The sequence below is a fragment of the Gigantopelta aegis genome, chromosome 8 (assembly GCF_016097555.1).
Source record: "Gigantopelta aegis isolate Gae_Host chromosome 8, Gae_host_genome, whole genome shotgun sequence".
Lineage (NCBI taxonomy): Eukaryota > Metazoa > Mollusca > Gastropoda > Neomphalida > Peltospiridae > Gigantopelta > Gigantopelta aegis.
In genome coordinates, this window is record NC_054706.1 from 18,632,113 (window position 1) to 18,658,964 (window position 26,852).

The following is a 26,852-nucleotide window of genomic DNA, read 5'->3' on the forward strand; positions in this document are numbered from 1 at the left end:
TGGAGCATAATGATGAATTAACAGGTCCGTAGGAACGATATACGGAGGGGGAGGGGGAGGGTTGGCACAATATCTAGTGGGAAAGAGGCACAGGACATATTTAACCTCTATATAGAGTAGGACAAAAAATACCCGTAATTTTCGTCCTCAAACCCGGTTCCTGATTAAAGCCGCACGCCCTAGTTCCATCCAGCGAAAATAAATTATAATTTGGTTAATCTACAAACCTGTAACACACTTAGATCACGTTTTTATCAAATGGAGTGAAAACGCAGGTTTTATATCGATAAATACCATGAGAATCCCCATGTCCCAATTGCTTGAAATAATTTTGAAAGTTAGTATTCTGATGTCACCGGTAGATGTCGCTCGAAGCTCAACAATGCTTACGTCACGACAAATTTCACAGAGTGCGCACAGACCTGGGGTGCGTTCCGTTCACCTCTCCTGGACATGTTCCAACTGTTCTGTCCTGGTTGTATCCCCTCTCCAGATATCGTAAGACTTTATGGGTTTTTAACGTTTTGTATCTCACAAATGAATAACAAGCAAACGACAACAAATTGGATGTTGATTGCGCGAACCGTGTACGAGAAAACAAACCGAACCAAAATGATAACGGTCACATGGTATATCAACGTCTGTGACGTTTACACAGGAAGATTCCCTCTAAAAATAGATTGGACCTCGCTTGCTTAACGGTTTTTTCTCGAGTGCGCGCGGCTTTTTAAGAAATAAAAAAAAATGCATTTCGTGGTTTTACAAACATCAGGATTACCAGGATTACCAAAAAGCACTTCAGGTGAATGGAAATGTGTATTCTAAATAATAAAATGTAAGTAAAGTGCAATTTTATTTGTGAAAAAATGGGTTTAATAGCGAAAAACAACGCCGTAATGGTTAACAACTAGCCGTAACTAGGGCGTGTCCCTTTAATCACAGCTTTTGAATACGAATTATTTGAATATTCGGGCTCCAGTCTTCAGAAGAAACCTGCTATATTTGTTCATTTGTGCAAGGGATGCACTTTCCCACAAACAGGAAAATTATATTCCCTAGCGAGTTAACGTAACTGCCCCACCCTCTAGACGCGTGTGTAGGAATTTGAGTGTGTGTGTGTGTGTGTGTGTGTGTGTGGTGTTGGGGTTTATACTGTCGTGATCAAGATCATGTGTGTGTGTGTGGGGGGGGGGGGGGTCATGATCTCCGCAAAACACTGGAAAAAATATTGCTTGAGCGGAGGGGGGGGGGGGGAGTAGTTCGACCCTCGAAATTCCCCATATATATAGGCCCTACCCGCTTCATTTTGACGCCTATGATCAGTGCTTCCGTATACATCCACTTGCAACAAACCCACGTTAAAGAAACAAGGCATTGTCCAACAATATTTAGCGTTCCTTTAATACCAATGACGTAATGTCTCTCCGTAGGAAACCAGCTAAGTTGTGCGACAAAAGGAAACTTCCTGTTCGGTTTTGTGTTGTCTCAATGACGCTCTGTTATCTAATATATGTGACAGTTAACGTCTGGCACCGTTACATAAACATGTGAAAAAACACTTATCCTTCAAGAGGAAGATTTCGCATTGATAGTATTTGGTACATACGAACCCAGTTGAAATGTTATCATGATCGTTTATATTACGTAGACAGGACATTACGTACCACATGCTATTAAACGCCTTGTATTTGCTATCTTAGCAACGTGCTGTTTTGCTAGTTTTGGGGGCAGCTATAGGGCTATATTAGTTTGCTATGCAGCTAGAGGTGGCGTGGGGACAATGCAGACGTCTTCGAAGTTAGGGGACACTCAATATCCTATGATTTGTTAGATCATGTTTCACGTGCATTACCCCAGCAGAACACACATCACAATATAATAACCATGTAGTACGTGTGGGCCTACCATAAAATATGATATAAAGATCTGTTTCACTTTTTGTAAAATCCATGCAATATTTTACGTTCCAGCTCCGCCGTTTACCGATTTCCATGGACCAACCTTTCGACCATGAACTGATTGGAACTGTTGTTGTTTTTCTCTCGACCTAGTAAACTTTACACGGCCGCTCCATTCCCGGCAATGTCGTGGATTCCATGTATTTTTATTAATACACTGACGCAACTCGATATTTTATGGATCGTTTACGACCACGGGCGAACACTGCTCATAAAAGGCCGATCCGGCCATAAACGAGCGAAGCAGATTGATGCATTTGTAAGATCACTAATGGCCGTTTTGAGGCTCGGTAAATGTTTTGTTGTTGTGACGTGTTGCGCGCCTTTTTCAACTGCGACCCCAAGTCGTCTAAGTTTTTAAAAACATCTTTCGTTGAGACTGTCACTAGTGTAGGTCTTATTATTATAGAATAAAAACGGGAGTGTTCAGTTTGTGTGTATTATATTAATATTGTGCTTAGTCTAAGTTTGGAAAACACGATTTCTACATCAAAGCTTTTAGCAGGAGGTAGCGATGGGTCATTGGATGGATCTCTGGTATACCAATATATTCGTAAAAATAAATAAATAAATATTTATATACATATAAAAGTAATTCAGTTTTAAGTATAAAACATTTTGTAATGTATATATATATATTTTTGACTAAAATGACGGACAGCTGTTTCAGTTCTACTGATGTAATTTACAATGACAAATTCATTATAGTCCTAGGGTCAAAACTGGCTATAATTCGTGCCCGATATTCGAACCGGAAGCTACAGGCACCGGAAGCTGCCAGTCGAAATGAAAACGTGCCGGACCAAACACGATTGTGTCAAACTACTGTGTGAATATATCAACGTGAAATAATTGCCTGTCCGAGCGGACGACAGGTCAAAAGAGTCTCCCGGCCTGTGGTGACGTTGACCGGACAAAACCTGGTCTAAAGATTTGACGCTGAAGCTTATTTTCTTCATCACAAAATGGCCGACTAAAAATTTTCATTTATTTTAAAACCTCTGCGCGTTTTTTTGGTATGAAAAAAGAAAGAAAAACAAACGTTGTTTTGAAACGAATTTCTTTCCGTACACAGACAACCCTCTGACTTGTCACTACTGAAAAGAACCAAAATGTTCACTTTACGTAATACATACTGTTTCGCGTAATAATCAAGTGTTTGGTGTGACCCTTGAAATAAACGGTGGGCTCTGTGAAGTTTCTTTTGTCCACTGTCGGTGTTTTGTTTCCACCGCGTTATAAGGGGCATTAACAAAGTGACCGGCAGACTAAAGGCCCCGCGGCGGCCGTCTTGCGATCGGTAAACACGATCTTTTAGATATTCGAACCCTGACACTATATACATATTTACAGAGCTATTTGTCAACGTCCATCCGTGTAGTCTAAGGAAAATGATCGATGCAAGGACATTTTTAAACAACAAATAATGACCATGGAGAGAGTTATTTTCTAACGTAGGTTGGGGGGGGGGGGGGGGGGAGGGGAGGATGAATCAGCGTCTGATTGGTTTTTGTTGTAAAACAATAATTTGTCAAATAATAGCAAGAGAAGAATCAATGAGGAGAATGTTTTAAATATTTATCCCTATAAAACCAATACTTTAGAATGTATTTTGTTGTTTTTAGTCGATTTCTTCTTTCTGTGGCGTACCGCAAGAAATAGGCCATCGTGTCTATTTTTTCCTGTCTGTTTCCCACCTCCCTCCCCCTCTCTCTCCCCCCTTTCGCCCCACCTCATCTCCCTAGCTGTCTCTTCCCCTTTCGCCCCACCTCCCTCTCTTTCGCCTCCCTCCCCTATCTCTCCCTCCCCCCCTCTCTCTCTCTCTCTCTCTCTCTCTCTCTCTCTCTCTCTCTCTCTCTCTCTCTCTCTCTCTCTCTCTCTCTCTCTCTCTCTCTCTCTCTCTCTCTCTCATTTTCTGCCGTCCTCCAACCCCCACCACACATACAGTTACGATCAGGAACTAACCATTTAATTCTCCAAATTTCAAACTAAAATTCCTCAAACTAACAACTTTATCTTCTAAATCCACATTATCTAATGTCTATCTAGTCCACGTGTCCTCAAATATTTATCCGAGTTACAATTTCTCAGTTTTTAAGACGAAGCGCGCGTTTTCTTTTAACATTCTCTGTCTAGAATGCCTAACAAAGAGGAACTTATGCATCCAAGTATACACCCCGCCATGTAATATTTGAACGAAGACGGGAAGGAAAACAACGTTAGGGTTGTTGGTTCATTATTGAAAAGGGGCGGCGACTCGACGTATTGACAAAACGCGCGAAAATGTCACAAGGGAGTCTGCAAACTATGCAGGCGCATTTCAGAGATGGCGATAATGGCTGTGCAAGTTATGTCAATCAATACCAGCTGTTCACCGCGCCAACAGAAAGAAACCATGATTACAGACTCTCCTCACAGACTTTACTTTCTCTTCTATAATTTACATATAGGTCATTTTCTCTAGTCTCTATTACAAACAGGTCACTGTTCTGAAGTCTATAATTCTATTTTTTTAAACTTTTTTTTAATTTAAAAAAAAAAAAATTGTATAAAAAAAATAATTGTAGTTTTGATTTCTATCATTACACACATCTTCTTTTGTTTGTTTTGTTTTGTTTTGTTTTGTTTGTTTGTTGTTGTTTTTTGTTTTTTGTTTGTTTTGTTTTATTGTTTTGTTTTCTGATCTGTAATTGTATATAACATGTTGTTTTCTCTATTTTTACATACAGGTTTTTTGTTTTAGTCTGTAGTAGATATACGTCGCTTTTCTCTAGTCTATAATTGCATAATAATTATATGTTGTTTTCTCTGTTATTACATATAGGTCTTTTCGTCTAGCGTTTAATACATTTATAGGAAAGTGCATCTAAGAGATCCCGTGCTACTAATGGAAATAATGTAGCGAAATTTCCTCTAAGATTTAGCGAAATTTTCTCTATATAAGAATTATCAAATATTTGCTATCCAGTGCGTTCTGTTGGTGTCGTTAAACAAAACAAAGTTTTACTTTATTAAATATAGGTTGCTTTTGTATAGTCTATAATTCGGAATCGTTTTTCTACTCTTACATGTAAGTCGTTTTCTCTAGTCTAATTACATATATGTTGTTTTCTGTGTTATTACATATATGTTGTTTTCTGTGTTATTACATATATGCTGTTTTCTTTGTTATTACATATATGTTGTTTTCTTTGTTATTGCATATATGTTGTTTTCTGTGTTATTACATATGTTGTTTTCTTTGTTATTACATATATGTTGTTTTCTTTGTTATTACATATATGTTGTTTTCTTTGTTAGGCCTATTACATATATGTTGTTTTCTTTGTTATTGCATATATGTTGTTTTCTTTTTTATTACATATATGCTGCGTTTTTTTCTTATCTTTAGTATATAAAGGTCGCTTTTCTGTTCTATAATTACGCACATGATATATTTTCTACTGTTACATATCGTTTTCCATAGACTAATGTGTAAATTGATTATTACTAATACTAATGTTAGGACATTTGTTTTTGAGGGTGGCTGGTTGTGGGAGGTGTAGTTGGCGGGGTAGTTTGCTAAAGGTAAAGTATTTATTTATTTATTTATTTATTTATTTCAAGTACCATTCAGTTTTACTAAAGGTAAAATACTTATTTATTTATTTATTTATTCCTCGTACGATTCAGTTTTGTTAAAGGTAAAGCATTTATTTTATTTATTTGTTTATTTATTCCAAGTACCATTCAGTTTTTTTTAAAGAAAAAGTATTATTTATTTATTTATGTATTTATTTTAATTCAGTGAGTGGGGTGGGAAACGGCGTTATCCCGTTAACACTGACACATCTATATCCCCCTCCCCACCACACACACACACTTAGCAACGTCCACCTAACGAGATAAGCGGGAGATCTGGTGCCCAAGGTCTTTTAGCTTTGACCTTTTTTTGTACACACCGACAAACGTGTTCTACGGACCCGTAAGCCGTGTTTACTTCCCTCCAACCACAACGTGATGTTTGTATGAGTACGGTCTCCAAAATAGATCACCTTCCTTCACGTACACATGTGTTTGGAAACCCGAGTCGAAAGCCAGATAAATCGCTATTTGCGTCGACAGTCTAACGCCATCTATCTCCAGGGGCAAAGAAAAAAGAAAAAGAAGAAAAAAAGCAGAGACCAAACCCGTCGGCCTGTCTATATGATACGAGACTTGTCTTTCACGCACGCGTTTTGAGTTCAGTTACAATCTGAATGATCCATTTATTAGTTATATATCATATACGAAATAACAACAAAATAATAGATGACACTGTATGATACGAGACTCGTAATTCACGCACGCGTTTTGAGTTTAGTTACAATCTGAATGCTCCATTTATTTGTTATATATCATATATGAAATAACAGTAACATAATAGATCATACTATATCATACGAGACTTTTATTACAATCTGAATGTTCCATTTATTAATTATATAATACATTTGTATATGAAATAACAATAAAATAATAGATGATACACATCTAAAAGGTTTTCATTGGTCATAAAAAAAAACCAAACAACCTAACAAACAAAGAAACTAAATGCACAATTTATATTGTTTGTGTTAGAATTCGCTTTTGTGATTTAGCGTATGAACGTTCATGAAACGGTTCATAGTTTAGTGTGAGACAATATTCCGATGAACAGTTTTCGTAGAAAGAGTTCATAGAATAGTACAAATTACATTTCCGTAGCGCATGAACCGCTTTTTAGTTCAACGCAAACTACGTTTGCGTAGTGCGTGAAAATGTTTGTAGTTTAATGCAAATTACGTTTCCGTAGTGCCTGAAAGAGTTTATAAGATAGTACAAATTACGTTTCCGTAGAGCATGAAACGGTTCTTAGTTTAATGGAGGAAATGTTATCGTTGTTACGAACACAAAACAGATCATATGTCATTGCACAAAACGTTTCGTCGATTAATATAGTTAGTGCATCAAACATAAAATGACTCTGTAGCTTTGTACATGAAGCGAGCTCGTACGTTAATGCATGAAGCGAGTCCGTACATTAACGCATTAAGCAAACCCTTACATTAACACATGAAGCGACCCCTTACATTAACGCATGAAGCGAGCCCTTACATTAACGCATGAAACTAATCCGTACATTAACGCATGAAACTAATCCGTACATTAACGCACGAAGCGTGTCCGTACATTAACGCACGAAGCGTGTCCGTACATTAACGCATGAAGAGAGTCCGTACATCAACGCACGAAGCTAATCCGTACGTTAATGCATGAAGCGATCCCGTACGTTAATATATGATGCGTGTCAGTACATTAACGCATGAAGCGAGTCCGTGCATTAACGCATGAAGCGAGCCCTTACATTAACGCATGAAGCTAATCCGTACATTAACGAACGAAGCGAGTCCGTACATTAACGCACGAAGCGAGTCCGTACATTAACGCATGAAGCGAGTCCGTACATTAACGCACGAAGCGTGTCCGTACATTAACGCATGAAACTAATCCGTACATTAACGCACAAAGCGAGTCCGTACATTAACGCACGAAGCGAGTCCGTACATTAACGCATGAAGCGAGTCCGTACATCAACGCACGAAGCTAATCCGTACGTTAATGCATAATGCGTGTCCGTACATTAACGTATGATGCGTGTCCGTACATTAACGTATGATGCGTGTCCGTATATTAACGTATGAAGCGAGTCCGTGCATTAACGCATGAAGCGAGTCCGTACATTAACGTATGAAGTTAATCCGTAGGCTACGTTAATGCATGAAGCGATCCCGTAAGTTAACGCATGAAACGAGCCCGCATGAAACGAGCCCGCATGAAACGAGCCCGCATGAAACGACCCCGTACGTTAGTATATGAAGCGATCCCGTACTATGACGAGTGAAGCGAAGCGTGTTGTAGATACCTAAAAATAAGATCATGCGGATCAATATTTTATATAGTAATTTTCCATATATGGAATGGCACCAACTACGCATGGGATAACGAAAACAAAACATATAGAAACAGAAACCAACATTTAGATATATGTTTTGTTTTCGTTGTATATATATAATATAATTGTTTACCCTACCATCTATACGCAATAATAAAACAAGAAAAGGGTTAGTGGAAACTAGGAGTTCTCGGGGGGGGTTTTCTAAAAAAAAATCTTTCTTTTTTCGCAAGCGGAAAAGTACTTTCTTTCTCTCCCTCTCTAAACAGCGTTATTAAATAACACAATAAAATAATCTGGGTCAGGTCAGCGTATTATTTAGCACAATAAAATTGATTGAATAGCCGTAACGCCAGCGCCCGATAGTTTTCGTCGGCGACGCTCAACTATTTCTTTGTTCTCGTAGCTACATTCGCTATGTAGCTCGTAAACAATTTTGTCAGAAAATACCCAACCGCACCGACAAAACCTTCTTCGTTTACGACGAACCGTGACTATCGTATGACGCTTCTGCGCTTTAGACCTAACCTTCTAGCAGACAAAGAACTTGGGAGGAATAGCTCCTTGCATGTGAAACGAAAAGATCCCATTTGATTTAGTGTCGACACAAAGACGCGCGCGCATGACCCAGCGTGCTCGGGGCGGTCGAAACGAACGCGTCCAACTTTTATGTAAAGCGATCCGACCAAGTTACGGCTCCGTAATTTGTTCGTAGCACGCACACGTTCCGGCGAAGTTAACTCGCTATCGCGTGCTATTCTGGGAAAATAGTTCATTAAAGAACTTGAGGTTATTTTTCTTCACGCCATTTTACAATGACTCACTTTCGTTGAGTGATGATGGACAACCCAGACACACCGTCCAAAAAAGAAAAAAAAAAAGAAAGACAAACAAAAAAGAGGAAAAAAAGAAAGAGTAAATATAGCTTAGTCACGTGGTATAATTACGTGATAGTTACTAGTAGGTGATAGATCGGCAACGCGTGAATGTTTTGTTTTTGTTTTGTTTTTAAACAAATTTTTTTCTTTAAAATCTTTAGAACTCGTCCTGTTCACACATTTCGCCTTTTAAAATTACAGTGTTCTTATTTTATTTGTAAATCGTTCAGCTACGCAGGCATTGTAAGGTGCCATTAACTTGGGGGATGGAGACAGCTATATATTAATTCGCCTTCAGCTGGGGTGGACCTATACTCTTGACAGTTGATGAGTGGGGTAGTGCTTTACACGCCTTCATTCATATCACATTATTTTCGTGATCATATCTAATTAAGGCTCAAGCATGCTGTCCTGGGCACTCACACACACACACACACACACACACACACACACACACACACACACACACACACACACACACCTCAGCTACCTGGGCTGTCTGTCTACGACAGAGGGTTAACTGTTAGTGGTTAGTGAGAGAGAAGACGGCGTCGTGGTCTTATACCTACCCATTGAGTCGTTAAAACTTGCTCTGGGTGGGAGCCGGTACCGGGCTGCGAACCCAGTACCTACCAGCCTATGTTCGATGGGTTAACGACGACACCACCGAGGCCGGTTTTAGACACCTACAGTATAGATGCTATATATGACTATATTTTCCCAAAAAATATATATATATACCTTGCGGGTCTGTTAGTGATGTGTGAAGACTCGAGAACACTTACACTCCTACCACCACGTAGATATTAAGTCCAGGGTCGTACCTGGTCTAAATAACGGGGGGGGGGGGGGGGGCAGCTGCTAAAAAAAACAGAAACAGGGCACGGTAACATAATTATTTCTCCACCTAAACAAAACGGGCACTTCTATATACTATAAAAACCAACAACACTTTTTTGGCATATTTCTGAGAAACAACCGCCTCATTGCTTCCCCTTCTCTCCCCCCGTCCGATACGGTCATGAATTCTTATAAATGGCAGGATGTTTTCGACGTTAACTTTCGTCACGTGGAATCGCATGCAGTTTCTTGGAGGTTTTCGTTTCCTGCCTTACTCGGTTCAGCCCCAGTTTTCGGCTGATTAACGAGTCATTCGATACGCTCTGGCTCTGTGTAATTTCCCCGCCGCATCGATACGACGGCGCACCACGTTAATAGGTACATTTACGGCCAGTGACGTCATCGCCGTAATGTCAATACTCGAGTATATCCATATCTTCTTATTATTTCACCGCACGTAGAACCCGACATAAATGTTCCCAGATGTCGGGTTCGCCGAATGAAAGACGAATAAAGACACGTTCTGCAAGCTTTTGTTTAAAATAGAAACTAGACACCATGGAGTTTTGTCATGAAATAACAATCCGTTGGTGTCGGGGTAAATAAAACCGGCCATGTATTCAATACAAAGAACGGACGTTTTAGAGGACAAACATGTTTTATTCAACGACACCTCAACATAATGCTTATCATTTAGCGACTATAATTGTGACTTAAGACTTCAGGCCTCAGAACGATTATTTCGTTCGCGTAACGATCACGCAAATTTAATTCAGCGTAACCTATGTTTCGTTCGCGTATTAACTTTAGGACATCCTTTACGTTAGAAGTAACGGGTTACGCACAAAATTAAATGGGCTACCTGGATTTATTTTCAATTCTCAGATGCCTGTAAATCAATAGTTTTAAAACTGCAAGCTCGGCTATATTATCACAATTTAAATCATAACAGAACGATGTAACATTATTTTTTGTTACCTTCGCACGCCACTTTTTGGAGATTTTTTCGCCTTATCTCTATCGTCGTCACACATAATGTTGTATTTTCTATTAAAGCGACTGAACGGAAAATTTATATTAATTCGTCTTTCAACTGAGGAACGGGGACAATGCATATAATTTTCAAAGTTGAGATGCACATGCCCCTTCCCCATTCCGACACCTATGCAAAAGCATTATTATAGGGCTTGTTTTGGAATGAAGGAAGGAAGGACACGTTTTATTTAACAACGCACTCTAACACATTCTATTTACGGTTATATGGCGTCAGACATATGGTTAAGGACCACACAGATATTGAGAGAGGAAACCTGCTGTCGCCACTTCGTGGGCTACTCTTTTTGATTAGCAGCAAGGGTCTTTTATATACACCATCCCACAGACAGGGTAGTACATACCACGGCCTTTGATATCCCAGTCGTGGTGCACTGGCTGGAACGAGAAACAACCCAATGGGCCCACTGACGGGGATCGATCCCAGACCGCCAGGCTTGTTTTGAGTTTGTTGCCACTATAACATGTTTCCGATTAATAAGACCTTTCAACGCCATAAGGCTCATATAGATTGGAGACGGCGCGTGCGTGCGGTCCCGATTAAAAAAAAAGAAAAAAAATCGGAATACATTAGTTTCAATGAGAGCGTCTAGACTGGATGCGTGCGTCTGCAAAACGAATGCGGCCAGCCACAGTAAAATAATCGTATATGGTTTATATGGTTTATATGCCCAAAACGCAACCCGCAATCACATCGCATTCCGCCTATATGAGCCTTATGGCATTAAAAGGTCTTAAAAGGTTAGGAAACATGTTACAGTGGCAGAAAACTGAAATCAAGCTCTAGGATGTCATTAATCAAAACAAACTTTAACTTTAATATGGAGGTCTTCACAGAAAGGATACCACATAGCACGACTTTTAATGCATCATTTAAAAAATAAAAAAAATGAAGAAGGAAAAAAAAAAGAGAGAAAAGCTTAACCTATTTTACATATAAAAATTATCAGTGCCCCTCCCAGCCCCCCAGTGTGTTTCTGTCTGCATTATGACGGACTGGCGGACATGATGGATTTAAATGCCACAAGTAAATTATTTACGCTTCCAGCGGCTGATCAGTTATTGATCGGGACGCAAGGTGCGTCCGCGATTGATGGCAGGCTATCCCGGCATGCCCTTGGGCCCCACAACCCGATACGTTCTCTTTTGACGACCGCGACAGCGGAATTCGAATTTGATACGAACATACGTGATTTTCACGATCAATGCGGAAGAGGCGAGACAAAAACAACGTGATAAGAACGCCGAGGTCAGGCGAAAAAGCGAAAAAGAAGACGAAGAACAAAAAATAAAGAATGTCGTTTGACATGGTTGAATAATATCTGTCATACAATTATTTATGTTAAATCATTAAAATGTAATGAGTTGTATAAAAAGAGAGAAAATAATTTTATTAATGAAGAAAATATGTATAATGTTCAAGACCCTTTTGCCAGTTTCCGATCGTTCTGATCGCTTCTCCCCTTTTGATTCGCACTGCCGACAGCTTTCTTTGTAGTTATCCGATACGGCACCCTCGCTAGGATCGTTTTTTTTGTACTCAGGTCCAGACCAACTACAATACACATATTGTGCTAAACATTACGTACATAGATGAATTCCAAAATTACATCGGCAATGGAAGCCGCCAATATTTATCACTTAATATAGTAGTGGCAAAATACACAATATTCGCATTTTGGGGAAAGCCCAGTGTTAGGCCATTACATCCGATCTAAACTTTCCGTTATAAGCACGGGTTGCATCTAGTAATATAACAATCGGAACCTATAGAAAACACCACAATGTCGCTTTTGATGGGAGCAGGCCAACTCGTCCCAAAACCAACTCGCCCCAGCGGTTGGTCAACTCGCCCCACACTGTTTAATCAACTCATATCATTACCCTTTTATTAATTAAATATACCAATATTTTAAGCAATAATGTACATTAAATATTGTTGAATATACACGCACAGTCAAAGTCCTAAAGCCTTGCCTGATCATTTCTTTAAGGATATAAGGAACAAACTCACAAACGTCGTTAAAATAGGCTTGACATTACATTGTAATTGATTATTGGATCTCCCCAATATAAAACCATTTTAATAGTGGAGTTTTACTGTAATATTAATAAATAAAATGACACTAAAGTTGTAGACGTCCATTTTTAATTTCGTCACAATTATTTACGGACAGTAAAGTTTGGGGCGAGTTGTCCAAACACTGCGGCGAGTGGCCCAAATACTGGGGAGAGTTGGTAGGGGGCGAGTTGGTTTTGGGGCGAGTTGACTAACATTCCTTTTGATGTCTATGTATCTTATGTGGTGGCTGCAGGTTGGGATGGACAGTAATTAATTGCAGCGCCATAAACGCATGTTCTTTAAATTCGACCAGTCATGCTATCTATCTAGCTATCTTACCAGCTTAGTACCTATCGCCTTGGGTGCCAACATATGGGGGGGGGGGGGGTGACGTCATGTTTTATTAATTTACAATTGGGTTACTAATGGGGGCACATCTAAGGGACTTCGCCCCCGGCGCCAATTACACTTGCGCCGGCCCTGAATCCGATTATTCCCAACAACTGTAATTACATAGGATAACAGCCCAGTCACGGATACAGAAATGTTTTCAGGGGGATCTCGGATTTCACGAGAGAAGAAGGCGTAAAAATACAACCAATGAATTTTTTTTAGACTAGGAAAACGAGATTACTGCCCGCATCGGTGGGATGTATTCCATGGGTAAAGCGCTCGCCTGATGCACGGTCAGTTTAGGATCGATCCCCTTTGGTGAGCCCATTGGGCTATTTCCCGCTCCAGCTAATGCTCCACAACTGGTGTATCAAAGGTCGTGGTATGCAGTTTCATTTTATCTTATTTTCGTGCTTATATCCAATTAAGGTTCAAGCACGCTGTCCTGGGCACACAACTCGGCTATCTGGGCTGTCTGTCCAGGAGAGTGGGCTAGTTGTTAATTGTTAGTGGTGAGAGAGAGAGAGAGAGAGAGAGAGAGAGAGAGAGAGAGAGAGAGAGAGAGAGAGAGAGAGAGAGAGAGAGAGAGTAGGGTGTAATGGCCATACACCTACCCAGTCCAATTCGCTCTGTGTTGGAGCCGGTACCGGGCTGCGAACCCTGTACCTACCAGCCTTATGTCCGATGGCTTAACCACGACGCCACTGAGGCCGGTGGCCGTGGTATGTACTACCCTATCTGTGGGATGGTGCATATTAAAGAGCCGCCGCCACCTTCGGAAAAAGTAATACGTTTATCTCGCCTGTTCCCATGGTTCTTGTAACTTTGAGATTGTACCTTTAACGCCAGGGCGATCCGCAACCAGTTTCCTGACGGTTGGGGAGTTTGGGTCATAGGTCAACGTTTGTGATAAGATTTGTCGGATCTTTGTATCCGACGTAAACCGGGCAGTCGTGCGGGATGGGATTTTGCGTCGGAAGTTGTCGGCGACAGACGTGATATTACGGCGGAGGCTAATCAAAAGTTGTTGATTAACCGAGCGCTCCACCTAGACGTCAGGTCTCGAGATATTTCCAGACGATCAATAAAGTAGGACTTCTCTTTTGAAAATAATTCAAGCAACATTAATTAAAAACGGTCGAAGATAGACAGTTCTCATTTTTCTTTAAAATAGACTCAGTCACGAGCTTTTGGCTTCAGTTCACAGGTTCTATTACCTACTGACACTGTGCCAATAAAAATATAGAAAAAATATAATAGTACATATATATATAAAGAAAACAATGAAAAGGGTAAAAAATAAATTAAAAAAAGCAACAAAAATAAGAGACGAAAATATAGAAACAAAGAATGAAACTGAAACAAGAAACTAACTTTTGAAACAGAAAATATAACAAAGAAAGAAAGAGAAATAAGAAAAAATGAATGAATGGCTAAATGAATGAAAGAAAGAGGAAAAATAAAAGAAAGAACCCCCCCCCCCCCCCCCCAAAAAAAAAAAAAAACAAAAACCCACATCTACATACATGTATAACCATTACTGTATCGCTTGGATTTATAGTTCTTTTTACGCAAAATTATATCATTACGTAACATGATATATGTGCACGATGATTAAGTAGTACAATATTGCGTTGTATCAACAGGTAGGCAAGACAGTTATATTGGCACGATAATTAATTGTTATGCCTGCGTTATAATATATTCTCTCCATGTGCGTGTTTATTTTGTTTGTTTTGTTTCTCTCCTGTCTGTGATCCGTTGCTGCTGATGTACAAATATAGCGGATTTCCTCCGAAGACTACGTACCATAATTATGAAATATTTAACATCCAGTAGTAGTAGTAGTAGTAGTAGTAGTAGTAGTAGTAGTAGTAGTAGGTCTAGTAGTAGTAGTAGTAGTAGTAGTAGTAGTAGGCCTAGTAGTAGTAGTAGTAGTAGTAGTAGGCCTAGTAGTAGTAGTAGTAGTAGTAGGAGTAGTAGTAGTAGGCCTAGTAGTAGTAGTAGGCCTAGTAGTAGTAGTAGTAGTAGTAGTAGTAGTAGTAGGCCTAGTAGTAGTAGTAGTAGTAGGCCTAGTAGTAGTAGTAGTAGTAGGCCTAGTAGTAGTAGTAGTAGTAGTAGGCCTAGTAGTAGTAGTAGGCCTAGTAGTAGTAGTAGGCCTAGTAGTAGTAGTAGTAGTAGGTCTAGTAGTAGTAGTAGTAGTAGTAGGCCTAGTAGTAGTAGTAGTAGTAGTAGTAGGCCTAGTAGTAGTAGTAGGCCTAGTCGTAGTAGAAGACCTAGTGGTAGTAGTAGTAGTAGTAATAGTATAGTAGTAGTATATTAGTAGTAGTAGTATAGTAGTAGTAGTAGTAGTAGTAGGCCTAGTAGTAGTAGTAGTAGTAGTAGTAGTAGTAGTAGTAGTAATAGTATAGTAGTAGTAGTAATAGTAGTAGTAGACCTAGTAGTAGTAGTAGTAGTAATAGTAGTAGTAGCAGTAGTCGTAGACCTAGTAGCAGTAGCAGTAGCCGTAGGCCTAGTAGTAGTTGTAGTAGTAGATGATGATGATTAATTAATCAATGTGCTCTAGTGGTGTCCTTGACTTTCTTTTTCTTGTTTTCTTATTTCTCGAAGGAGGCTAATATTACTACTTGTTGACGTTTCTGTGACCGACAGTCCTCACGCCACACCCGTCCACACCCACCCACACACTCTACCATTCATCCACCACCATATCAAGATACAATTACTACGTTATGATTACATTTTTCTCGGTTACATTTCCCTCAATTTCGGAGTCTGTACTATTCTGAGAAATCTAATCGTGTACTATTCTCATGACGCAAGTTGTAAAATATGTAAGAAATAATCTAACTAGATGCGCCATCGTATCAAAGGAAACTCGTATTTCCAAATTAATGATATAAAACTGTTTCGGAATTAATTTTGGTAGCATCTGTTGTCGTGAAGACAGGTCGTTAATTAAAGACGTATTCGCTCAGCTGTATGACTCAAAAATGGCACCCCCGACGGATTTGACCTAACAAAAATTTACCGACCCAGATGTGCGTACTATTCCAATGTTGGGACACGTCGCGGTCACTTGTAGTGGTAACAAAACAGTTCGCTTGTCACACACCGGTGTTTAGGTCAACCCTCGTTTTTTGTCGGTCGAGACGAACTTATGTTTGAGCATTTATGTGTTCAAGGAGGCGGGACGTCGCCCAGTGCTATTTAAAGCGCTCGCTTGATGCACGGTCGGTCTAGGATCGATCCTCCAGTCGGTGGGCCCATTTGGGATATTTCTCGTTCCGGCCAGTTATCTACAACTGGTGTAACAAATGGCTGTAGTTTGTACTATTCTTTCTGTGGGATGCGACATATTAAAGATCCCTTGCTGCTACTCGGAAAAAAGTTACCCATTGAGTGGTGGCATTGGGTATTCTTACTCATTATCTATGTGGTCCATAACCATATGTCTGACGCCATATAACCGTAAATAAAATGTCTTGAGTGCGTCGTGAAATAAAACATTCCTTCCTTCCTTCCTTCCTTCCTTCCTTTGTATTCAACTGACGAAAGCACATCAGCGCATGTTAAAGGGACATTCCTGAGTTTGCTGCATTGTAAGATGTTTCAGACTAATAAAATATTTCTATGATTAAACTTACATATTAAATATATTTTCTTGTTTAGAAGAATATCAGTGTCTGTATATTCAATGTGTTTCTTGTCGTCTTAATATTTGCAAGAAACTGGATTTTGTCTTCAAATAGTTTCGTACGTACGAAACAAAGTATATTAGAAAATAAAATGAAATTTAACCTAGTACAAATAATAGAACAATCAGAAACACGTTTAATATACAGCCACTATTATTTTATGCAGAAAAAATCTATTGGATATGTAATTACAATCGTTAAAAAGTTTCTGTTAGTCTACATCTTATAAACTGCAGCAAACTCAGGAATGTCCCTTTAAAGTTTGTTTTGGTAAACGACACCACTGGAGTACACCGATTTAACCTATTAATCATCGACTACTGGATTTGATTAATTGTGACAGTCTTAGAGAAAACCCGGTACAGGGGTCTTGTATATACTTTTATATAAAGTTCATTTTCAAACTGACAGGACAGCACATACAATAGTTTTTTAATATACCAGTCGTGAACTTTAAATGAATACAATAGCACGGAAACCCTACGAAACGCTCCAGCCTCTCCCGAATTCAACTAACACGACGGCTCCGTAACATTACGGAACTAAAATGGCTATGTCAGAGTTTGTACGTGACCCACAACAAGCGTGTTTGAACCTAATTATATGGAAGCACAAGTTCCTACGTACCTAAAATGGTACTTTTTCAAATTGTTATTGACGAGCAACGGCACCCCTGAACCGCTCGCCAGGTACGGCCCTGGATTTTTAACTAATGATGCGCATCATTGTGAGATGATCCCTGAATAGGTCACAACAAGTCGCTGGCGCTAAGACGGTCTATAGTGTAAAACGCAGTTCCGTAACTACTACGTAGTATATATAAATAGGTATTATTTCATGAACGTCAGCTATGTACGGAATTCACCAGTATTTCCTAACTTAAACTTTTGTGCGGCGCACCGTCTCGCAAATCTGATAATTTGCTTATCCTCTGTACCCATTATCTGAACATCGACGTGGGTAAGACAACGGAACGTAATATAACCACTAATAGTATGGGTTTCCGTAAAATCTATAACGGACGCAGACCAACGCACGCAAAGAAAATATAACTTTTAGTCCGGCACATTTTTGTCTTCATTTAGATACAGTATGATAAAAAAACCCACGTCTTTTTTGTCCTCAAGTAATGCTAGGTTTAGACTACCAACTGCCACGACTGTCCAGTTACTAATCTGAGCGCTCTTACAACTCGATTCTCCTCGTGTATTTTAATCTGAGTGCACCCGTCGTATTGTAAGTCGAGAGTTGGTGAAATTACAACGTAATTGTCGGGTTGGCCAACTTTCTGCTGGTAATTGACAGTCTGCACCTAGCATAAGGGTGGCTACAGCTGGTTTTCTCTCTATAGCTGGCTTTCTCTCTATAGCTGGCTTTCTCTCTATAGCTGGTTTTCTCTCTATCTAAACCAAATGACGCAATAGCCACAAGTTACAAATCTAATGACCATAGTCATACAAATATGCCTTTCCTTGTTACTGAACTATATTCCGCTCTGCCCTGTAATAGCGACGTAGCTGAAGATGGTAATAAACACAAAAATAATCACCTCTGATGATCGATCATCGTGCGTAATTAAATGTGCTTTTTAAAAAAAAGATGTGGCTATGGGTTAAAAGGAGTGTCAGTCACGTATGAAATCGAATCGTAGACCATTAACCGAGTTTACATCACTTTCAGGAAGTTAGTTAACTACTGATATATACAATACGACCTAAAATAAATGTATATATGAGAGAGAGAGAGAGAGAGAGAGAGAGAGAGAGAGAGAGAGAGAGAGAGAGAGAGAGAGAGAGAGAGAGAGAGAGAGAGAGAGAGAGAGAGAGAGAGAGAGGAGAGAGAGGGAGGGAGGAAGAGAGAGGAGTAAAGAAAAGAAAGAAAAATATGAAGGGAGAGAGATGAAGGGATAAAGAGAGAAAATGGAAGGGATGAAGAAAGACGGAGAGAGATGGATGAATGAAGAAAAATAGAGACAGAGAGATTGGGGGAGGGGAGGGAGAGATACAGAGACAGTTACAGGTTAACTGACAGAAAGCAAACGAGAAAAAATCCTTTTAAAAATTAATGGAACAGGACAGGACATACCACGGTGTTTAATAGTACATGTCCACCACGGACACTGGTTAAGAGACTGTGTGTGGGGGGAGGGGGGAGATTTTGGACGGGTCCACTTAGGGCGATCGATCCTGCGACCTATCTCACCTCAGGCGGGTGCTATATACCGCTGAGCAGCTATCTAACCCGCCCTTACTATTTACGAGGTCGTTAGTTTGTATCACTCTGGCGCTCCAGTTCACTCTGCACGTTGGTACCGGTTACTGAAGATGGCCATATGTGTTTAATGTCTAAGCGCGCTGATTGCGCATGACTTTTAACGTTTTCCGCGTGTTTGTTCGTCTGCGACCGGGTTTCTTTGCCATCGGCGGCCCCCTCCATTGTGCGCCGATACTCCGTGTAAATAAACACATCCTCGAAAGATCTGGAGCGTTTCGCGCCCAGGTAATATTACGTCGATTAATCTAGGTCCGAACCAACCGGTCCCCGCGGGAGTGATTATCAGATAAGCCAAAAGCCACTGGAGCATCATAAAATAGCGCAAATTTCAAGCTTTGCCGAGTCTCTTTCACACTTAAATAACCGGTTTGGCATCTTGCTGTTTTACGTATTATTATTATCATCGCCATCATCCGCTTTGCATTGGCTTTAGTTACTGAATTTTTTTTGTATGTTTTCTGGGGTTTTCTTTTCTTTTCATGTTTAGGTGTTGGTCCCTTTTCGCATGATCTTCTTTCATCTTAACTTTAAAGAAATAATAATATTATATATAAAAAAGATTATTGACTATACAAATTCGGGGCTAGGCGTTTGAGCAAAACATTTTACTAAATTATCTACTAAACTTAAGTTATCTTCTAACAAAATATCAATTATTACAGGTAAAATTTTCGTCAAATTAAAATAATAGAGGGATATATATATATATATATATATATATATATATATATATATATATTTTTTTTTTTTTTTTTTTTTTTTTTTTTAAGCATTCATAGCAATATCGCGTTCTCTAATAATGAAACCGTACGGCGTGACGAATAATTATTATTGATTTGAATTATTTGTTGTTTTATAATGTTCGCCACCATTACCAACTGAAGCAAAACGGCATGCGCGGAAATCGTTAAAACCCGGCCGATATGTTTGTACATACAAAGGAAAACCGAGGATCGATCGAGAACATAATGAATCCCGGTTATTATCGGGAGTTTGATGAAAAGTTTTTCCAAGACAATGCGGAAAGTTGCGGATAACGACCGGCCCCGGTCGCCATCTTGGTTTAAAGCCTGTTCCGCGTCAAACATAATCGATGCAGCTTATTGGTTGATTCGCTTAAATTTGGTCCGGCACGAGCCGGCTGGCGCTCCGTTTGCCTGGAAAACCCCGCGCGCGATAAAAGTCACGATTCTGTTTCAAAAAGGATTGACGACAGCATAAAAGAAAACGACGTCTTGGCAGCTTTGAGAACCGAGACGAAGAGAGATGGTCGCTAAATAATAAAATGCGAGGCCGACCCGACGTGAAAAGACGAAACAGTGGTAACATAGCGTGACCTACATTATAAAAAAAAAGAAGCACCTATTACAACGTCATGTGTGAATCGCGCGAACTTAATAAAGAATGGTGATCCGTAGTTGAATAATTGTAAATAACAAGAACCAAAAAAACCTACAAAAAACAACAACAAAAAAACAAACAACCACAGTATACAAAAAAACACACCCAACAACAAACAAACAAACAAACAATCCCCTAGCCCCATCCCCACACCAAAAACCCCCCAAATAAACAAAAACAAAACAATCATTAACAAAAACAAAAAGAAGAAAAGAAAGAACAAAAGTTCATCCTCCCACCCCCACCGAATTTTTTTTTTTTTTTAACGAAAATAATAACCGTTTTTCCCGCGATGAGCACCATTTTTTCGGTGTTACGTAAAATGCATTTGAAGCTTCTATAAATAGCATGACAACTAAAAACATTGGATTTGCCAAAACTGATAATTTCCGTAAACAAAGTGTGTTTAAAGATGTCGTAGCCAAGAACATTTTACAGTGCCTAAGAACTGGAGTTAGTGTCTTTAAATCGACAGGGAAACTGCAGTGCATATATACATGTATTTAAATTTAACAATCGAATAAATTAAATTAAATCGGTGTCGTATAAACCGCTTTTATTCCGAATTGTCTCAGCGAATTAGACGTGAAGATAGCTCAAGCACAGCTGCGGAGGGGGGGTCTTCAATATTTAATGTTTTATTTATTTTTAATTTTTAAATACTGGTATATTTATGCGCATAACTACAAACAGTAAAAGGCGCAGGCAGCAGTAAACCAATTTCGAATCACACATGTTGCCACACTATTCACAACACCTGTGACGCGACCTTCGAAATATTCAGGTTAGCAAACTGTCTTTCATAAAACCATTTTAATCAATCATAAAAAATATCGACCACCTTTTATATAACATATAGTTATCCCTTTTTGTCGACAGATGGTGTGTATCCCTTATAAAATTAGGGACATTGAGATTTTCATTCCATAACATTTCACCTTGGGCCTTTCCCACTTAAAAAATCCTGTATCTGTACATTCACAAAAGGAATAAATTTAAACATACAAGTGATCCGTAATTTGGGGTGGGGCGCAGAAACTGAGCTAACTGGCGCAGCTTAATGGTTGAACTAGCGGCGAACAGATCTGAGGCAAAATGGCTTGGGAGCGGAACGTAACAGCAGCTTTTGCTCGATTAACTTATTTATCTCTCTTTTACTAACACTAACCAATTAATTTTTGTTGTGTGCCCATAACACTGTGTCTAAACCTTGTTTGGATATAAGCATTACACTGTTCTTACGATTCCAGACAGGATAGCACATGTAGCCATTACTGGGAGACGAACGAGTAAGTTTAAATCTCAAAGCACGACGACTGCTACTGAGATCGATTTTTGTACGCACGCCAAGATATACATACTCAGACATTCAGACCGACATTCGGACGGACACCAGAGAGAGAGAGAGAGAGAGAGAGAGAGAGAGAGAGAGAGAGAGAGAGAGAGAGAGAGAGAGAGAGAGAGAGAGAGAGAGACCCAGACGAAGGGATGACGATAAGAAAGGACTGGATGTAGGGGTGGGAGTATAAGACTAGTTGGCCCCCTGAGAATCACACCTTTTTTTTTTTACTCCAGAAAATAGCATCCACATCTCAGGGTTTAATTTGTATAGTGTTTAATTTGTTTATAAAAAGTAATGCCTCCCCCCCCCCCTCCCGGATTTTAATCAGGGTACGGCCCTGAGGTCATGCTCCCTCCGAAAATATTTTGAAACAAAATTCCTTGGAGCTGGGGTTCGACCCTACCACACATCCCCTCTTTACACGAGCCAGCAATGACAGACACACGTAGATAACACATACAGACAGACACACACATTTCTTCCCCTAATATAAACATCAGTTTCCGTTATTTCGCAGCCGATCTCTACTCCAGCACTTAATTAACAAAGGCTGGTGACGCAAATCGCTAAACCTAATTATCTCAAACGGACGTTAATAATTCTAGAAAGTATCGCCGCGTGCGTGATCATCACCGGTATAATCAATATAGCCACCACGATCAAGATATTTCTGTTTTTCGTCGATATATGCCCTCCACTTACGGCGCCGTAGCTGCGCGCCAAATCCGCCATTCCGTAAACCGCTGAGTTGAACTTTTGGTGACGACCGACGAACAACAAAATTGTGAACACATTCGACACACAGCGCGATGTTTTTTTCCCCTTGATAAATAAAAGAAGAAGATACTTTTTTCTTTCTTTTTTTTCGTTTTTTTTAACGAAATCCTGTTATCTACGATAGCTGGAGTGTTTCGCCCACGTTGTAAATGAGGCGTAAACGTAGTCTACCTCGGTGAGGCCGTATCGACCAGCCGAGTGTGACCCGTTAATACTGGAACGCTAACCAGCTAACGGGCGTGTAGTCTCCGATAAAGCGCTACGAAAAGAGGCCATTTTTCAAACAGGCGCCGCCGCTGGCTGCCAGATAATGACGCCGAATTAAACACTATTGAAAAACAAGCCACGTACTTACCGAAGTGAAGGTCAGTCGCGTCTTAATCAGTAAACAATTCCTGCCGTTGTTTTCTGGTCACTTTTGTAAGCTTACGAAAATATACGGCTTGATAAAACAGAATAACGTATATATCAGGATTGATACGTTTTGAAGATTCCTTTGTTGTTGAAACACAGGGACGTGTAAAATTTCCGTAAGTTGTTTGGGGTTTGGGTTTTTTGACAGTAAAATACTTCTTAATTTAAAACAAAAGGAAAAATACTTATCAAAAAGGAAAGAAAGAAAGATGAAAGAATATTTTTAAATAGGGTAAAAGGATTTTTTTTTTTTTTTAAAAAAACAAACAAAACACAAAAAACAATACCTAAATGAAAAATACCCTAAAAGCAAATACCCTCCCCCCCCGCAAAAAACTCCAAAAAACCCCAAACAAAAAACAAAAAAGAAACCCCACAAACAAACAAAAAAACAAAAAAATAATAAAAGTAAAAACGTAGTAAACAATAAACAAACTGAAAACAAACACTAATAATAAAGAAAGAAATCAAGAGAACTAACAAACGCGTAAAAGACGAGCAACAGGACACTACGTACCGATGACGTCAGGAAGCAGCAGCTGTCACAGCGGCACGCCGTCGGATGGACGGCCAGGATCCCTTTGGTGAGGAGGAGCTTGAGACTCCTTCCAAAATGTCTGATTGACCTCTTCCAGTCTTTCGCCGTTTCCCGCCCGCTCACGAACTGGAACTCGTTGGGCGTCAACCAGGACCCGTCGTACTGAATGCACGACCCCTTACTGCCCTGACAGAGTTTCGACAGGTACATCTGAGCCTTGTTGGACCCACACTCCACCTGGAACAGAATGTCGTTGTCCCGAAAAATGGGTTTAAGATCGTCCCCTGCGTTTTCCATGTCCAACTGCGTACTGCCGATTCTGTATGTCGTGGGTCCAATCTTATTAAGTTTCGCGTCGTAATCCTTTTCATTAAAGTCGAAATTTTTTGGCGTGTCTACCTCACTACTTTCGTCTGCTTCGCAATTAAAAGCGGACGACACATCCTTCTGGACATTGTTATTGTCCGTCTTTACTTTCCGCGGTCTGCCCCTATTCGATTTACGGCGTCGCATCTTCATATAGAAAGAGTTAGTTAAAAAAAATTATCACAATTTACACACAACGACGACACAGTTAAAAATGATCGTCAACAACAACAACATCAACAACACGCGCACAAGTTTCGAGAAGTTACGAAGTATTATCCGGAAAGAGTAAACTGAAACACAGCTAGCGGAAAAAAGCCAACACACTCCCACAAAGTCCGTGTAATAAAAGTCGAGTGACGTCTGCTTATCGTTGAACTGTTTCGCCGACTGGGGTTTATCGTAAACGATCGGTATCGCTCCTCTCCGTGACTTCTTTCCAGTGACTGCGAGCTATTTACGACACCGAGCCAAACGAGACTTCTTTTCTAGGGCTGGACGCACTTGAGTTTCTCCCGGCGCTATCAAATTCTCTGTTCTCACAACCTCATAGCGTTATGGATTGATTGCACGTTTTTCTATTGAAAAGCCCTGAACGACAAAACTTGCGGGGACGCCGACCGGCCGGCTGGGTTTGTTGGCTCTGTGGGCTGACTGACAGGCAATGGGTTTGTGAACCAATTCGAAAAATTCTCTCCCTGTGATCCCAACCATCAAATGACATTGCATAGATAATCAATATTAATGAGTCAGTCGAATTCAGCGGTTCGGTCACGTGCGCTGATTCTTAAGTCACTTCACGCACGCATTACTGCGGAAGTGGTCATATCCCTTTGCGATAAGGGAGAGAGACACAGAGAGAGAGAAGAGAAAAAAAAAGTTCAACACGGAAAAAGATCGAGCGAAAAACGTGAAATCTGACGCGAGCCTAATCACCAGGCTATATGGCAATGAAGCCGTGACGCGAAGCGGCCGTCCTACGTGCGTGCGCAAACAAACGACCAAATATCTTTAGCAGAGGGTGTAACGGAAATATAGTAGCCCAGGCTGGAAAAAAAAAAGTAACGATGCCTTTGTCCTCTCCTTCACACAAAAGTTAAAGTGGAAAGAAACCCGGAGGCTGGTTGCGCTAGATCGTCCAGTCGTAAATCCCACCGCCTTAGCAACCCCCCTTCCCGCCCTATTTATCTCTTATTTCGGGAAATACTTAAATTCGAAGTGTTTGTGTTCCTCAATTGTTTACGTGTTTGATAGTTCGCTTACGTGTCAGTTTAGATCATGATTAAATAGGCGTTGTCGTTTGGGTTTTGGGAAAGCCATTCACGCGCAAAGTCCCGGCCGAACGTGAGCTGGTTGGGAATTGTATTACGGAGCCGCCAATCTCGTGATAAGGTATATTTCGACGTGCTTCGCGTCTCTCCCTATTATCGCCAACTGTTTTAAATGGACGAACTGCCCTTCCCGAAATAGTAAATTAACAGCCAGTATAAATTGTTAGCACGTATAGCAATCCGTTCGCCTTGCAAAATTCATGGCGGGCCCGTATTTTAAATAAAAGTTACGGAGCCGTCAGCGGGTTTCTGCACATAGAAAAATCATGCCCACGAAACAAAGTTGCGTGTTGCTGTTTGTCAGATTTGGATAAATCGGTCTCTGTCGAGACCATGTATTTGCCAAGTTTTGTAGCAGATTTATAATTGTCTCCAAATGGATGGCCAACGAGGGGGTGGGTTGGGGGGGGGGGGGGGTGAGACCATGTGCAGAGATAATTTGCAGCGATCGAGAAGTTTTATTCTCTTAAATCGTCTTTTTTTCCTTCTTTTTGTTTTTTTTGCATTTACAAAGAACATCGGATTAAAATTTAATGTTTCTAAATAGGTAATGTTAATAATTTATTTGTTTTTCAAAAAGAAATCGTTGACATTATATCTGTATGTGACATTTGAATGTAGATATTTCAATTAATATCAGGGCCATATGTACACCCCGTCCCCACAAACAGTTCCGTAACTGACGATTATCAACTGAACATAGGAGTCGCTGTCGGGTGAGAGGGGGGGGGGGGGGGGTGCACTGCCTATGTACGCCCCGTCCCCACAAACAGTTCCGTAACTGACGATTATCAACTGAACATAGGAGTCGCTGTCGGGTGAGAGGGGGGGGGGGGCACTGCCTATGTACGCCCCGTCCCCACAAACAGTTCCGTAACTGACGATTATCATCAACATAGGAGTCGCTGTCTGAACATAGGGGCAGTCGCTGTCGGTTCCGTGAGTGGGGGGGGGGGTGGGGCACTGCCATATGTACGCCCCGTCCCCACAAACAGTTCCGTAACTGACGATTATCAACTGAACATAGGAGTCGCTGTCGGGGGAGGGGTGTGGGGGGGGGGGGGACACTGCCTATGCATAGTGAACAGTTTGATCATTACGGAGTCGATCCTATCAACGTATTGAGGTTGAGAGTTAAATACGCATTTCTTAGGTATACCCGCTCCCTCCCTGAACTAGATCTTCTCATTCCCGGTCGGTATCCAAACGAAAGAAGAAGAAGAAGGAAATGCGTTATTTGACGACGTACTCAACACATTTTATTTACATGGCATCAGGCATATGGTTAAGAACCACACAGATATTGAGAGAGGAAACCCGCTGTCGCCACTTCATGGGCTACTCTTTTCGATCAGCAGAAAGGGATCTTTTATATGCACCATCCCACAGACAGGATACTACATATCACGGCCTTTGTTACACCAGTTGTGGAGCACTGGCTGAAACGAGAAATAGCCTAATGGGTCCACTGACGGGGATCGATCTTAGACCGACCGCGCATCAAGCGAACACTTTATCAATGGGCTACGCCCCGCCCCCAAACGAAAGAGAAATAAAATAATACGAAAGAGGAA

The 26,852-nt window shown here is 40.4% G+C and overlaps 1 protein-coding gene and 1 long non-coding RNA gene across 2 annotated transcripts in view; one reads left to right on the plus strand and one right to left on the minus strand.

Moving 5' to 3' along the window:
- LOC121378324 (histone acetyltransferase KAT6A-like) overlaps positions 1-24,616 on the minus strand; it is a 58,075-nt gene extending 33,459 nt beyond the window's left edge. The window contains exon 1 of the mRNA XM_041506435.1: positions 23,561-24,616. Coding sequence (XP_041362369.1) covers positions 23,561-24,100 — 540 coding nt within the window. The 5' untranslated portion in view covers positions 24,101-24,616. The remainder of the gene's footprint in view (positions 1-23,560) is intronic.
- The window catches only part of LOC121378325, a 71,259-nt gene that overhangs the window by 12,295 nt on the left and 32,112 nt on the right, over positions 1-26,852 (plus strand). The window lies entirely within an intron of this gene.